At 39.4% G+C, this 16,980-nt stretch overlaps 1 protein-coding gene across 9 annotated transcripts in view; it reads left to right on the top strand.

Annotated features, from left to right (window-relative positions):
- CCDC178 (coiled-coil domain containing 178) overlaps positions 1 to 16,980 on the top strand; it is a 568,079-nt gene that overhangs the window by 278,213 nt on the left and 272,886 nt on the right. The window contains exon 21 of one of the 9 annotated variants that reach the window (XM_073212736.1): positions 11,944 to 12,068. The exons of the other annotated variants lie outside the window; for them this stretch is intronic. Coding sequence (XP_073068837.1) covers positions 11,944 to 11,988 — 45 coding nt within the window. The 3' untranslated portion in view covers positions 11,989 to 12,068. Of the gene's footprint in view, positions 1 to 11,943; positions 12,069 to 16,980 lie in introns of those variants that run through there. 9 annotated transcript variants of the gene reach the window in all.

Genomic DNA, 16,980 nt, shown 5'->3' with positions numbered 1-16,980 from the left:
AGTTCCTGTCCATAGCCATGCCTGAATACAGCTTGCAGCTTTTGCAACATTTGAGGAACTTTTTTTCATGTCCCACCTCAGAGATATCAGAACCAGTCAACTAGAGCCCCCTCCTCAGAAGTCTGTCCCAGGCTCATAGAGCCTGTCTGTCCAGCCCAGACACATTAGCCTCAGTCAGCAGGTCTGAATTTCATCTCCGCAGGGGATCAGCAGTGTCAGAAATTTCCAAAAGGTTGAGTCTCATGTTCTTAACTTGGCCATTTTGAAAGCAAAGGCAGGAAGAGTTGTAAATATTTTGTTCCCATTCTAATGTATGATGCCTTTGAGGAAGAGAATGGTCTCACTTTTGTGAGGACTTCTAAGGTTCATCACAATATCCAGGACATAACAAGCACTCAACATTTGTTGAAGTTCAGATTAAGTGATGTGACTCCTAAAAGGATATATGAAAGAGTGAGATTTCTATTTCAGTTTACTTTGGCAAGGATAAAGGAATTTGTTCCTCATTCATTCATTCATTCATTCACCTATTTATTCACTCATTTTGAAGTCATGTATTGAGTGTCAGAATGTGGGTAAGATTCTGAGCATGTTAAATGAAGTTAACATCTGCTTTCAGCTTCACTGAGCAATGTTGAAGAAACAGGTACAAGTAAGTTAAAGTAAGGTGCAGTAACTGCTTTTCCTGAATTAAGCACAGAATTCTCTGGAATGCACAAAGAAGAGCTTGAAGAAAATCTGAGGACACTTGCTAAGGTAATAATAGAACCAAATCTTGGCGGTTCTGTTATTACCTTAGCAAGAAACAACCTAGTTAGGGAAAGGATACTTCAAGTAGTGAAAACAGTAGGATGAAAGGCATGCAGATATGAAAAAATTAGTGTGCAGGTAGGGAATTCCTGGTAGGTTGTTATGTTTGGGGATCAGATGGAGGGAAAAAGACCCTACGTACAGGTAGGAGCCACATCATGAAATCTGAATGTCACCCTAAGGAGTTTAGGTTTTAGGCTATGAATAATTAAACAGAAAGTAACAAACTTACCATAGCAGCTGAGGAAGATTCCACTGAAACTAGCAGAGGTTTCAGCTGTTCTGTTGTGGCCCATTGGTGTGATGACAGTGGGCCAAAGGTGAGCTGAGACATGGAGCTAGAGTTGGGAAAGGTCTAAGATGGCTGGGACTGATCTCAGAAGGCTCAGCCTTCAAAGAGCCTTGTCCCTTTACCCCCGTATAGTGAAGTGAGTGTTTCTTCTGTGTATTTCATGACATACATGGCGGTCACTGACTACCTGTAGTAAGTTGGAGAGGAACAGATGGCTTTGCATGCAGTTAGAGCAACTAAGAATTCAGTGGTGAAATGGTGAGGTAGGAAGGTGAAAGCATTCCAGATTGTTTTTTAGTTAATAGAAATCGATGTCTATTTGGATAGATGATGAGAAAAAAATATCCAAATACATGTCAGGTTACTTTGTGAATAGCATGGTTATTAGCATCAGCATCCAAAAATGTATGGACTGAGGAATAGGTTTGAAACTGATTCAATCAAATTTGAGATACCTTTGGAGGAGCTCCTTGGAGTCCAGCACCCAACTGAACATAATCATTAAGTAAATCATTAAGTGACAGTGCGGTAGTGTTAGAGAGAGGGAGGTACACTCAGTATAAAATTCAGAATGGTGCTTTTACATAAGCATTGAGATAAAATGGAGTGTAGGATTATTCTACCTGCAAATAGACCCTCTGATCTCAGGCCTTGAGAAATTAATATTCTTTAGTTCCGGCTGATATTTAGCTAATGCAGACAGATCTACATAGTGCTGTGGAATGAGAATGAAGTGTAATCTGAGCTTGTTCACCAATAAATAGCACTTCCAGAGCTCACACTGGAAGGGATTTAACTAGGACAATGGTTCAGTCCAATTCATCAGTATATGTCGAGTTCTTACTATGTAGAATACACTATTCTAAATGCTGATGATTATCGGAATATAGTCCTGAACTGAGAGGCACACCCGCCATTCAGAGCAAAGAGAATATTAGCATTACTTTAATAGGATTTGCTATTCAGAAATAGAATCAAAGGAGGAAAGAAACTTAAAATACAACTTGTAAATATTGTCAACTATTCTGTACTTAGCAAAAAATTTTTCAAAGTGAGAAAGTGAATTATTCAGACCATCAAGACTTGATATGGCATTGCTTACCTGTGCCACTGATAAAGGCAGCCACAGAATCACATACATACTAGTGTCTCTAATAAGGAATTTTTCTTCAAGCATCATTTACAAAGTGATTAAGCAGCACTATTAATATTTATTTTTATATTGGTTGTATGTATAATTAGAAGAACCTCCAATTTTCCTGCCCATCTTTCTTTATGTGACTTTTACTTCAGTTGTCATTATTCATCACCTCTTCTTGCTTACAGAAAAAATGAATTTGATGCATGAATGAGATATCTACAGAGTTAAACATTTATAAGCATAGATCTTAGCCTAAAATGCTTCACCACAGCCAATACATTGTTTTAAGTTACAAAGAGTTTCTAGTTTGCTTCTGTTTCTCTAAGTGTTTCAGGAAAGGTAGAGACAGAAAAACAGGTATGAGAGAGAGAGGTAGACACACACTAGGGATCACTCTATCTTTAGTGAGTTAGCAGTGGCTTTCCATTAAGTATCAGCACCATGAACTCCCTCTTAAGCCTAGGGTTTTTAATCTGGTTCTGATTTTCCAACAAATACCACCAAAGTGACTTGCTCAGTGTCCTCTGAGGCGCGTTGTGAGCGTGACCCAGGCAGCCCTCCCGCCGTCTGATTTATCTGCTTAGAACGTGTACCTGGCCTCCGGAGGGAGCTGCGTGCCTCACATTTGGGTGCCAGGTAATGATAACAGTGTGAGAGAAAATGAAATAGGCTATAAAGAGAAAGAAAATGGAATATATAAACTATTGTACAGTGTCATGTTCATTTTCAGTACTATATAAAATAATGAAAATGTTCTTCAATAACCTTTGTTGATTTTTATAATGTGAAACACCTTTTATGGAAAAAGACAATGAATGAACAAAGCAAAAAAATTATTAAAAATATTTTTAGCTTTTGACTCAGATCTCCACATTATATTCTGTAAGTTTGGATTATAGTTGAATTTGAAATAGAAGCTTTAAGATAAAGAATGTTAATTTCCATCTTTGGCAACTCTGAGTTGCTCTTTCAGGGTACAAGTGCAAGGATTATCTGCTTGATAAGGCAGTCCACTGTGGTAGGCAGCAAAGGTTTTATTTTTCACATTTTCCAGTTACAGTTGGGCACCTTAGATATTAAATGAGATTTTTCCCATAGCCTTTAAGGTACACATCTGGCGTTAAAATTGATGCCCTTTTAGGGGTCCCTTCAGGTATCCTGAGCACCCTCAGACAGCAGCAGGACACCACTTGTCCGTGGTGCCAGGTGGCCTTACAGTGCACATTGTTCTTTGGGCACTTGAGTACATCAAGTGAAAGTAAAGCCCTGCTGGGCTTGCAGTAGTTTGATTAATTAATTGTCCTTCTGATGCTAGAGGGTAGACAGAAGACAAACAATGTGTCAAGGCTTTCTCAAAACTGTATTAGTAAATGAGGCTTTTGTTCCCCAAGAACTGGTTACTCAAGCTTACAGAAAAAAAGTATCTCCCAATTTCAGCCTGTTCTTGTTAGCAACACCTTAACCAGTATCTGTGTGATGGGAGACAGGCTGATTGTGTATGTAGGGGAGGGGATTTGTCAGGAGTGATGAGGTAACAGAACATAGTACCATAATTTGCACTCCTGATTTAAAGGAATTTGCTTAGCTTTTGACAACTTGGCATGTGGTGGCACTGTACCTGTAATACCCAGAAATTAAAAAAAAAAAACCTGTATAGTCCAAGGGCACAGTTTCCACACATGCCATCACTTCAGACAACAGCCACAAATTTTTAAGTTTGAATGTGGTACCGTACCTGAAATAATCATGCCTGAGATATTTGAATGTCATGCCTAAGAAGACTGAAATTAACTGGAGGACGCAAGAAGCAAATTGTTTCGTGTAGGGCAAAGAGCATTTAAGTAGAAGGACTGAGTATATTGCTGAACTATGGGAATATCATTAAAATGAATGAATGAAATTATTGAGAACAGTTATAAAGATTAAAAAATGAAAGGAAGAAGACGCCGAGATTCCAGCGGGTATTTGAGAGCAGGTGTTTATAAGGAACACTAGTCTGCAGGTGTGAAGGGATATCTTTTATGCTCCTTCCAATATGAAAGTCAAGTACGAAATTTTGTAATGGTTTTCCAAGTTCTATAATTTTTTGGTAGGGAGCCAGCTTTGCTTAACCTTGCATCAAATGCCTACCTTGAAAATACTCAAGTTGTCAAGTTTGAAATACATTTAGAATGTATAGCTTTCTTATTTGACTGCTTTTGAGTTAAGTAATAGCACTTAGAGAAAATAATTATTGAAGTTTTTTACCCAGAAAACAAAATCAGAAGAAGGAAGATACAACACATGAAAATTATGAATTATCTTTTTGTCTTGTCACATAGCACAGACCTCATCTGAAATTCTGCCTAGCTTCAAAAGAATTCAGTCTATATCAGTCAAAATTCAGTCAGAAAAACATCAAAGAGCCTTCAATGAGTAGTGTTAGAATTAGGGAAATACAGGAATTCAACCTAAACGTACCATAGGAAAAGCTTGGAACTGGATGGCTAGAAAGTCACTAACCAGTCTTTCAAAGCACTAGAATAGATGGAAAAGTCTAAATGTCCCTGGGATTTTAAAAGGCCAAGCTTTTTAGCTATCAAAGTAGAACTGACAAAAGGAGCCCATGGAGAGATTTATGGGAAGCTGCTATTTCTAAGTATCAATTAACGTTTTGGGTCCACAGCCCAGAATCTGTTGGTTGGTCTAGGGCCCGCAGTCATAGCAGGATGCATACCAGAGGAGAACAAGGGTGCACATATCCACTGTGCAACTCCGCATCTCTAAGTCCCCATAGACGACCATGGTTGTCATCTAATAGAGTCACTGTTTCACTTGTATTTTCCAAACCCCCATAGATTCTACATACCTTCCTTTTTGGTTAAGTATGACCTGGAACCACACAGGGAAGTTGGCTTCAGGTGAATGTGGTTCCTGACTCACCAAGTCAATGATAACATCATCAGCATGGTCTGCCCCTTGTGAGCTTGATGGCTGGTACCCATGCCTACCTGTTTCAAGTATGGTTAAAATACTGTATTGTATACTTGAAGTTTGCCAAGAGAGTAGATCTTAAGCCTTCTCACCAAACACACGCACACAGTGGTAACCACATGAGTGAGATGATGGAGGTGCTGATTGACTTGTGTCACCACTTCATGATGCATGGGTATGTTAGGTGATCCTGCTGTACATCTTAAGAGTATCATGTTGTACAACCTAACTATATACATTTTTTATTTGTCAATACTTCTGTAAAGCTGAGAAAAAAAGTATATTTAACTTACAAATAAAGTCAACTCCATTTTATGGAGGCAAGTCAAGATGGCATATGAAGATACTAAATTCACCTCTTCTGATGGACAGAACAAACCTATAGCTACAAATGGAAAAACTCGCTCTGAAAACTACCTGAGCAAAATCCTCCACAATAAAGGATAAAAGGGCCACATCAAGAGAAGTAAGAGAAGAAGGGAGTGAACTAGCCCAAAGCCTAGTTGGGAGGAATCTCACTAATACAGGGGTTTGTTCCCTACATCAGATTCCCCAGTCCTTGGCACCTGTGTTTGAGGGATGAGCCCCCAAACGTCTCGTTTTGAAGACCGATGGGACAATGTCCAGAAAAGGCATAGGAAAGTAAGGAACAAAGGCTGTGCCTTTAGAGACCATGCACAGACTCACACCAGGACCCAGCACAGAAGCAGTTATAAGGGGAGGAGACTCATTGGTCATCCTTAAAGCACCTGCTGGCAGTGCATGAGCCTGTTGGGGCTCTAAGAATGGAGACACAGGGAAGCACCATTTTCTGGCTCTCTCCCTTTACCTTCTTAGTGCTGGTGGGTGTGCCCTGCCCAGTGTGCCACTCCACTATGGCCCTGCCTAAACCAGCCAGACAACCCATTCCCCGTCGTTGGTCACTGTTCCACTGCGGCCTCACCAAAGTCCATAAGGCAAGTCCCTGCTTCTGTTCACTGTTCCACCATGGCCCCAGCAAAGCTGGCTGGTGCACACAACCTGCACAGGGAATGCCCCTTGAGTGCTTGGCTCAGGTTCCAAGAGAGATTACATTTCTGAGTCTGGTAAGTCTGGAACAATTAGAGCATTATCGGCAAACTGCCACTCTCAGGGCATTGTACAGACAGACTGAAACATACCTCTAGTATTGCTGTATACGTGAGGCCTATCCTGTTGACATGGAGCTTCAGCCTGAGGAGCAGCCTTCAGGTTTACCACATATCTAGAGGCTACAGAAGTGCTTTCAGGGAACATAGGCTGGGAGATACCATCTTTGAGCTTTCACCAGCTTTGCTACAGCCTGCCAGTACTTCTGAGAAAGAAGCTTGGACACTTGTATAGAGAGCCAAATTTTGCATCTGCCACTAAGGTGACATCTCCAGATTTGTTGGTCCCACAGTGCTGCATATATTTGCTTACTTTAAAACTTGCTGCCTGAGCAACCTGAAACTAGGTGCTGGCTAAGATCCCTCCCAGTGGAATACTCATGTCTTGGCAACCCTCAACAACTGAGCCCTACCAAGAAAAAAGTCAGGCTGCTTAGACAATCACAATGGTTCAAAAGACAGCCAAGAGCTAGAACATGGTTAAATGATAAGGTTCATTTCTTATACAAGGCCACTCCTGCAAAACTGGGAGAAAATAACTTTCACCTAATACAGAGAAATACAGGGACTAAATCAAAACGAGACAGAGGAATACATTCTAAATGAAAGAACAAGGTAACACCCCCCCCCCAAAAAAAATCCTTAGTGAAATGGAGTAAGTAATTACCTGATAATTTCAAAATAATATCATAAAGATGGTCACTGAATTCGAGATAAGGATGGATGAACACAATGAGAACTACTATAGAAAGACAGAAAATATAAGAAAGTACCAAACAGAAGTCACACAACTGAAGAACACAGTAACCAAACTGAAAAATACGCTGGAGGGTTTCAATAGCAGACTAGATGAAGCAGAAGATAGAACCAGTAAGTTGGAGACAGGGCAGTAGAGCTCATTCAAAAATGGCAACTAAAAGAAAAAGGTATTTTTAAAAAATGAAGGTAACTTAAGGGACCAAAGGGACAATATCAAATGGAATAATATTTGTGTTATAGTGGTCCCAGAAGGAGAAGAGGGAAAAAGGAGCAGAAAACTTATTTGAGGAAATAATGGCTGAAAACTTACTTAATCTTGGAAAGGAAACAGGCATCTAGATCCAGGAAACCTAGAAAGTTCTAATCAACATGAACCCCAAAAGACCCACACCAGGATATATTAAAATTAAAATTTCAGAAGTTAAGGAGAAAAACAAATTGTTGCATACAAGAGAAGCCCCATAAGGCTATCAGCACATTTCTCAGCAGAAACCCTACAAGCCAGAAGGGAGTGGCAGGACATACTCAAGCTTCCAACAAAGGGTGCGCTGCTTGGCAAGGCCGTCTTTCAGATTTGAGGAGAAATACATTTTTCAGACAAGCCAGCTAAAGGAGTTAATTACTGCTAAATCAGCCTTACAAGAAATACTAGAGGGAGTTTTTAAGCTGAAAATAAATGGTACTATAATAACAGGAAAACATATGAAAATAAAAATCTCATTGGAAAAGGTAAATAGGTACTAAAGGTAGTGGATTAAACACTTGTAAAGTTAATAAAAAGGTTGAAAGACAAAAGTAAATTGTAACTGCATTAATGAGGGATACACAAAATAGATGTAAAATGTGACATGAAAATCATGAAATGAGATAGGAGTAAAAATGTAAAATTTTTGGATGTGTTCAAACTTAACCTACTATCAACTTAAAATATATGAGCTTTGTGAGCCACAGTAATTAAAACAATTTGGTACTGGCAAAAGAACAGACCCACAGACCAGTGGAACAAAATAGAGAGTCAAGATATTAACCCAAACATATATGATCAATTAATATACGATACAGGAGCCATGGACATACAATGGGGAAATGACACCCTCTTCAAAAGCTTGTGTTGGCAAAACTGGACAGCTACATGTAAGAGAATGAAACTGGATCATTGTCTAACCCCATACACAAAAGTATTGGATCAAAGACCTGAATGTAAGCCATGAAACCATAAAACTCTTAGAAAAAAACATAGGCAAAAATCTCTTGGACATAAACCTGAGTGACTTCTTCATGAACATATCTCCCTGGGCAAGGGAAACAAAAGCAAAAATGAACAAGTGGGACTATATCAAGCTGAAAAGCTTCTGTACAGCAAAGGATACCACCAATTGAACAGAAAGGCATCCTACAGTATGGGAGAATATATCCATAAATGACAGATCCGAGAAAGGGTTGACATCCAAAATATATAAAGAGCTCATGCACCTCAACAAACAAAAAGTAAATAATCTAATTAAAAAATGGGCAGAGGAGCTAAACAGACAGTTCTCCAAAGAAGAAATTCAGATGGCCAACAGACACATGAAAAGATGCTCCACATTGCTAATCATCAGAAAAATGCAAATTAAAATCACAATGAGATATCACCTCACACCAGTAAGGATCACCACCATCCAAAAGGCAAACAAGAACAAATGTTGGCAAGGATGTGGAGAAAGGGGAACCCTCCTACACTGCTGGTGGGAATATAAATTACTTCAACCATTGTGGAAAGCATATGGAGGTTCCTCAAAAACTCAAAATAGAAATACCATTTGACCCAGGAATTCCACTTCTAGGAATTTACCCTAAGAATGCAGCAGCCCAGTTTGAAAAAGACAGATGCTCCCCTATGTTTATTGCAGCACTATTTACAGTAGCCAAGAAAGGGAAGCAACCTAAGTGTCCATCAGTAGATGAATGGATAAAGAAGATGTGGTACATATATGCAATGGACTATTATTCAGCCATAAGAAGAAAATAAATCCTACCATTTGCAACAACATGGATGGAGCTAGAGGGTATTATGCTCAGTGAAATAAGCGAGGCGAAGAAGGACAAGTATCAAATGATTTCACTCATCTGTGGAGTATAAGAACAAAGAAAAAAACTGAATGAGCAAAATAACAGCAGACTCACAGAACCCAAGAATGGACTAACAGTTACCAAAGGGAAAGGGACTGTGGAGGGTAGGGGGGAAGGGAGGGATTGGGGTGGGGAAGAAAAGGGACATTATGATTAGTATGTATAATGTGGGGTAGTGGGCATGGGGAGAGCTGTACAACAGAAAAGACAGTGATTCTATAGCATCTTACTATGCTGATGGACAGTGACTGTAATGGACTATGTGGGTGGGACTTAGTGATGAGGGAGTCTAGTAAACATAGTGTTTCTCATATAATGGTAGATTAATGATACCAAAAAATTATATATATGTAGAAGCTTTGTGGTAACAACAAAGCAAAAATCCATAGTAGATACACAAAAGATAATGAGAACACTAAGCATAATAATATAGAAAATCATCAAACCACAAGTAGAGAATCCAAGAGACAAAGAAAGGAACAGAAAGGAACAACAAAACAGACAAAGAACAATTAAGAAAATGGCAGTAAGTACATACTTATCAATAATTACTTTAAACGTAAATTGACTGAATTCTCCAATCAAAAGACATAGAGTGGCTGAATGGATTAAAAACAAGACTCATTTATATGCTGCCTGCATGACAGTCACTTAAGATGTATAGACATACACAAATCAGAAGTGAAGGGATACAAATGGAAGCCATAAGAAAGAAGGGGTTCCATCAGACAAAAAATAGGCTTTAAAACAGAAACTAATAAAATATAGAGATGGGTATTACATAATCATAAAGGGGTCAATCCAGCAAGAAGAATAAACATTTAAAAGTGTTTATGCACTGAACACAAGTACATAAAGCAAATACTAACAGACCTAAAGGGGAAGATACTGACAGAAATACAATAATAGTAGGGGACTTTAATACCCAGTTATATCAGTAGATATATCATCCAGGCAGAAAATTAATAAGGAAAATAACCTTAACACATTAGACTTAGTAAATATATATAGAACATTCCATCCAAAAGCAGAAGAATACACATTCTCCTCAAGTACACATGGGACATTCTTCAGGACAGATTACATGCTAGGCCATAAAACAAGTCTCACTAAATTTAAGAGGGTTGACTTAATATTGAGCATCTTTTCTGATGCTATTATGAAATTAGAAATCAGTTGCAAGAAGAAAACTAGAAAAACTATAAATACATGGAGATTAAACAAAATGCTACCGAACAACCAGTGGGCCAGTGAATAAATAAAAGAAACAAAAAAAATACTTCACAACAAATAAAAATGAAAATGCAACATACCAAAATCTATGGGATGCAGCAAAAGCAGTTCTAAGAGTAAGTTCATGTGATACAGGCCTATCACAAGAAATAGAAAGGTCAAGTAAATTATCTAACTTTACACCTCAAGGAACTAGAGAAAGAACAAAGCCCAAAATTAGAAGGAAGGAAAAATAAAGATCAGAGCTGAAACAAAATGGAGACTAAAAAGATGATCAAAAGATTAATGAAACTAAGTGCTGGTTCTTCAAATGGACTTAAAAAATTGACAACCCTTATGCTAAACTAAGAAAAAAAGGGTAAAGGCTCAATGAAAATCAGAAATGTAAAAGAAGTTCAATTGATATCCAAGAAATACAAAGGATCTTAAGAGACTGCTACGGACAATTATACCCCAACAAACTGGGCAACCTGGAAGAGGTGAATAAATTCCTTGAAACATACAATATTTCCAGAGTGAATCATGAAAAAGTAGAAAATCTCAATAGGCCAATTACTAGTGAAGAGATTGAGTCATTAAATCATAAACCTCCCAATGAACAGTCATACTAGTCAGCTTCACTGGTGATTTCTACCAAACATTCAAAGAGGATTTAATTCCTGTCCTTCTCCAAATTTTCCAAAAAGCTGAAGAGGAAGGAATGCTGCTGATTCTTTTTATGAGGCCAACATTACCTTTATAGCAAAATAAGACAAGGATACCACAAAGAAAGATTACTGGCCACTGTCCCTGATGAACGTAGATGCAAAAATCCTTAACAAATATTAGCAAACTGAATTCAGTAATACATTAAAAGGACCATATACCATGATCAAGTGAGATTTATTTCAGGAATGAAAGGATGGTTTAACAACCACAAATCAATCACTAATACTCTAGATAAGAAAATGAAGGTTAAAAAACATGATCCTCTCGATAGATGCAGTAAAAACATTTGACAAAATTAAATATCCATTCATGATAGAAGCTCTCAAAGTAGTGGGTCTAGAAAAAATGTACCTAAACATAATAACATTGATGGTTGTCAGAGAAGAGAATGTTGGGGGATGGGTGAAATCTGTGATGAAGAGCAAGAGGTACTGACTTGCAGTTAAAAAATAAGTCACAGGGATGTAATATACAGCATGGGGACTGTAGTTAATAATATTGTAAATTTGGAAGTTCCTAAGTAAATTGTAAAACTTGTCACCAGAAGAAAAAACTGCTGTAAATTTGTATGGTGACAGATGGTAAATAGACAATGTAATGATCATTTTACAGTGTATACACATGTTGAGTCATAGTGTGTACCTGAAACTAATACAACATATCTCAATTACACTTCATTAAAAAATGAAATTGAAACTCCCTTAATGCAAAAATAAAACAGGTTCATTTGTTAAAAAAAAATGTAAGGATGTTGGGAAAAGCCATATAACAGTTTTTTGCCACTCTAGATTCATGATCGTTGTTCCCGGTTGGACGCTGCATACTTTCTGTGACCACAGACTTCCGGGCCATGCAGCTGATGCAGTCAGAGCTCTGTCAGCAATGAAAGGGATGAAATACCAACACAGGCTGCAACATGGTTAACCTTGAAAGCATCAGGCAGAGTGAAAGAAGCCACATGTCGCATGGTCCCTTTTTTGTGAAATGTCCGGAGTAGGCGGTTCTATAGAAATAGAAAGTGTATTCCTGTTTGTCTGGGGCTGGGGGGAGGATTTGAAGGGGGAGATGGGGGTGTGAGTGACTAAAGGGAGTGAGGTTATTTGGGAGTAATGAAAATAGCCTAAATGGGTTGTGATGATGGATGAATGTAAATATACTACAAAGCACTGAATTGTACATTTTAAGTAGGGGAATTATATGGAGTGAATTATATCAATGATGATATTAGAAAACAAAAATAAAGTCAATTACAAGTCATGCTTCTGAGCCTCATAGTACAGCTATTCCCCATCCAACCAAAACATGCCAATAATTTGGCTAAAACAGGATAGACAGTGTCCCCATCACTCTGCATTTTTTGTGCATTTAGTTAAGCAACAATCCTGTGTATGAGATCCTGTTATTTAAATACCAGGATAAGAGGTTAACCACTATTAATATATCTTATATTAAGTAGTAAGACAAAAGCACAGGGATGAAAAAAACATGCATGCATATATATGAAAAATACGAATATATAATATGCAGCTATATCAAAATAAATCCTAATTTCTTTGGTCCTTGTTTATACATTTTGATCATAGCTGGTATTTATGAATTTGTCCTCCTGCCCCTTACACTTTGTTCTTCACAGGTACCACAATTTGTGGTTTCTTAGGAATCTTCCTCTCTATGGGGTTTGTGTCACTGGCCATTCTGCCTGTGTTGGTTACTCTTATACAATTAAATTTTCCATTTACTTGTATCACAGGACATGGAAGTACTAAGACTTAGCAGAGAAGCTGCTGCATCCAGATACACCCCTCATTGCTGGTATTGCACTGTATTGCCTTGTATTTTATTGTATTATAAAATGTGACTCAGTTTCCCTTTGAGAGTCATGGTCAATCTTCCCAGCCAGTATAGGATCAAGATTCTCTGCTTATTGATTTTCTGGTATGAAGATTCCAAAGTAACTGGAAGTTTCAGCTTTGAGTTTTACAGAACCATTACTGTATCCCCTGGGAAATCATTTTTCTTATTTTCATTTCTTACTACTTGCAATATTACATTAATTTTCTATTGCTACCTTAACAAAGTACCACAAACTAAGATGCTTAAAATAGCACCCCGTTATTATATCTCAGTTCAGTAGATGAAACATCTGGCAGGTTCTGTAAGTTCAGTGTGTTAGCAGGACAACATTGTTTTACTAGAGACTTTGAGGGAGAATCTGCCTCCAGACTCATTCAGTTTGTTGGAAAATTTAGTACCTTGTGAGTAAGACTGAAATTTCCATTTAGTTCAGCTGTCTGCTGAGGTCACTCTTAGCTCTTAGAGGCCTCTCTCTGACCCTTGCACATGGCCTCAGCTCAGAACCAACAAGTGGATCAAATCCTTCTCATCTTTGGAATCTCTCTGATCTGCCCTTCACACTTCTCTCTCCTGCTTTCCTTTTATGCTACTTTTAAAATTTCATATGATTACATTGGGCTGGCATTGATAATCCAGGATGATCACCCTATTTTAAGGACAGCTGTTTAGTATCCTTAATCCACTTGCAAAGTCTGTTCTCAGTACTACCTAGGTTAGTGTTTGGCTAAGCAGCCAGTACATGGGAATCTTGTGGGAACACCTTCAGAATTTTTCCTGTGTCTTACTTGAGGGGCATTGCCTTCAGGCAAGTTCACTCTGGAATCAATGAGACCCAATAACAAGGGAACACGGGGGCTAAAAGGGTATATATCCAGCTTTACTCTCACAATGGCAGGTTGAGTGCTGGAATCCCATCTACCTCTTGGGTAGTCTGCATGCAGCAAGCCTGTCTCCATCTCTGCCTCCAGGCCGGACACTGGGTGGAGCTCTTTATATAGAAACACCAACAGTAATGGCTCATTGCCAACAGGTGTGTAAGCATTAGCCTAGCAGTAGGCCAATTGCCTCACCAAGTAGTTTAGGCTCAGGTGAGGATCCTGGCCCTAGGAACTTTCATTTTCCCTGCAGCTGCCATAGCCATGGCCCTGTACCATGTATTAATTGCTCCTTTGGAGCAGACACTGCTTCCTGGAAGACATTAACCTATTCTGCATGATGTCACCCAACTTGCACCTTAGTCCACTTTTATCACTTTTTCTTTCCTAGTTTAGTACTATTATTTGGTACCTGCTGCTTCAATATTCCTTTATCCCATTGAATTCAGATAACTGATTTTGGTGGCATTTCCCATGGTTTTCTGACCTACCAGGATTAACCACCACAGAGTTGTTTAATAATGTTGACATTTCTTTTCTATTGTACTTCTCAGTGTCCTCAGGATCTTCCCATTGAACATAGGTAGAAATTGATGAGTAGGTCTCACCCAATACATTAATTCTCCCTAAGACTTAGGCTGCCTTCATCAGTATTCCAAGGAACTTACAGCATTTCAGCCACATTCAACATAGGCTAACTCTGGGTCTTACTTTCTGTTGACCCTCCAAACAAACAGAGTTTCCTCAGTCTCCTCAAGCTAACATTCTGAATTCAGACTCTCCTTAGTGCACCCATATGGATATATTTGGCCCAGTTCAACCTTATTTTCTTATACCCTGATTCAACACCTTTAGAATGCATTCTTACAGATATTCCTCACATTTTGTTTAGCGTATTGGCAAAATCTTATTAGTTATTTTGATATATGTGGTATGTACTCACAGGTCACACTTTATACCTGACCCTTGAGTCACCCCAGGACCTGAGTCTGTTTGTAAGTCTAGAAGCAATGAGATGTGTTGTGGGCAGGTCTGAAGGAGATCAGCGTTTCTCTGAAAGTCATTGGTATCAGAAGTCATTAAAGGGTCGTCATATAAGAAGAGAGTGGCTTCCTTGGGCAAGAGAGGGAGGGCTGCCTCTGTTGACAGAGAGGCTGTCAGTGCAGGTGACCCCTGTGCAGAGCCCTGAATACTGAGGACAAGCTGTGTCGCCATCACTGCCTCTTCCCACCACCGTCTGGCTGCAGTACCTTCCAGAAGTTACTTCACCTTCCCAGTCTGCAGCCCTTTCTTCTTGTCGCTTCTGACATGGAGGTATGTAGGGGAGGGGGTTCTGGAAAATGTTCTGATCTAACAAAGTTGGAAGTAATAGAGTCCAACAGAACTGTGAAATCTTAGCCTCCTTCATAGGTGAGATAGGTTTTCCTCCTTCATAGGTGAGATAGGTTCACTTTCTCCCTTGAGAGTTTGATGAAAAAAATTACCTGGAGGTGAAGCTAAGCAAGGAAATGCTGGGAGAGGTTTTCCACTGGTGAAGCAGCATATGGATCTACAGACTTTAATCTCCACTTTGTTCTTGTTTCTGTTTTATTTCTTAAGTGGGATTAGAACACTGTCACTTGAGAAAAATCTTTGTGTTTTGGTCACTTTGCAGGTGAGGAAACTGCACAGGTTGTGTGGTCGGTGAGGCCCTCTACCTCTGGGCTGCAGGTGGGTGGCCTGGGATGGGCTGTCACTGTCATGACAACTAGCAAACTTTAGGCTATGTAAGCTGGAATAAGTTGCATTTAAAATCAGAACAGCCAGCCAAAAATACAGATCTGCATGTTTACTTTGCCTAGGGCAACTCTGGGTTAGAAATCAGAATAGTTTCCTGTTAGAAAGACAGGGTGATACGTGATTGTAAACATGTTGGAGGCAAACCAAGTTTTGCCTACATATGCATGTGAGGGTGCTTAGCAGGAAAAGGTCTCTTCTACTCCAGCAGATGTATTTAACCTGTACGTAGTACAAAGCTTGACTCCTGTTAAGCAACCACTAAATTCTTGTTAGAGGCGTGACCGGATGGATGAAAGATGGACCTATTGTAGATGGTGGAGATGAGCTCTGGAAACCCGGAGTGTTTGTTACTATTACTATTTATGTTGGCGCTCGTGTTCCTGGTGCTGGTTCTGTTTTCTCTGTTAACTCGCCTTCTCCATCCAGGGACAGTCTTTCTAGGGCCACATCAGGCCAGGAAAGTACAGTGGAACTACTACTGGCCCATAGCCATTTTCACATGATAATTTCTGCATAGGATCTTCCTTAAATTTATAATATAAGGCCTACTGTGTTCTCTTTCTCTTTCTTGGGGGTAATCAAGAGTTTATTAAATTAAGTGGTTACCAATTCAGAACTTTTTCTCATACCAAATATATCTAAATTTCTTTGTCAGAAAAGTTTTTAATTTGTTTTTTTCTGTATTTACCATGATCTCCCTTTGTTGTAACTCTCCACTTTTGGCTTTATTACTATTTTCAAAAGTTCCTTTTCCCTAAATTTCTAGGGGGAAGTGATTTATTTCCACAGATCACGGTTTGATACCAAAGCGAATGTAAAGCAGATAGCAGAACAGATAACATCCTGTAAGGTGATACTTTGGGATTCTCTCCATGCTAACGGAGATTCCACGCCATGTTGCAGTACGCTCTTGCCCTCCCATCCCTGGATCTTCTCCGCATTCCCTCATTTGTCATGAAGCTCTTGACTTACTTGTTTTCTTAAGTAAGACTCGCCCATCACACCGCCTACTCTGGAGAAGATGGGGCATCTCTGCTCACGCACCCGTGCAGGTTTCCCTCCGTTTCCCTCCTCCAGCCCAGTGATGTGGAGTAGGATGAGCACGCCAGTCTTTCTCAACATCCTCTCGAGTGATTTCCCCGAGCTGCAGGGCACTTTCTGGCATGAAGGGGGCTGGGGAGTCGTGTGTCCTCTGCACTTGGCCCAGGGTATTTCCTGGGCATCTTTATAGGCGGCTGTTGTTTTACTTTAGGGAGAAGAGACTGTCCAGCACTCTGCTGGATCTTTGTGGTCTGATGTACATGCACATCAGCCTTT

This window comes from Manis javanica, chromosome 9, assembly GCF_040802235.1.
Source record: "Manis javanica isolate MJ-LG chromosome 9, MJ_LKY, whole genome shotgun sequence".
Lineage (NCBI taxonomy): Eukaryota > Metazoa > Chordata > Mammalia > Pholidota > Manidae > Manis > Manis javanica.
Note: the sequence above shows the minus strand (reverse complement) of the source record. Positions and strands in the feature narration are given on the sequence as shown.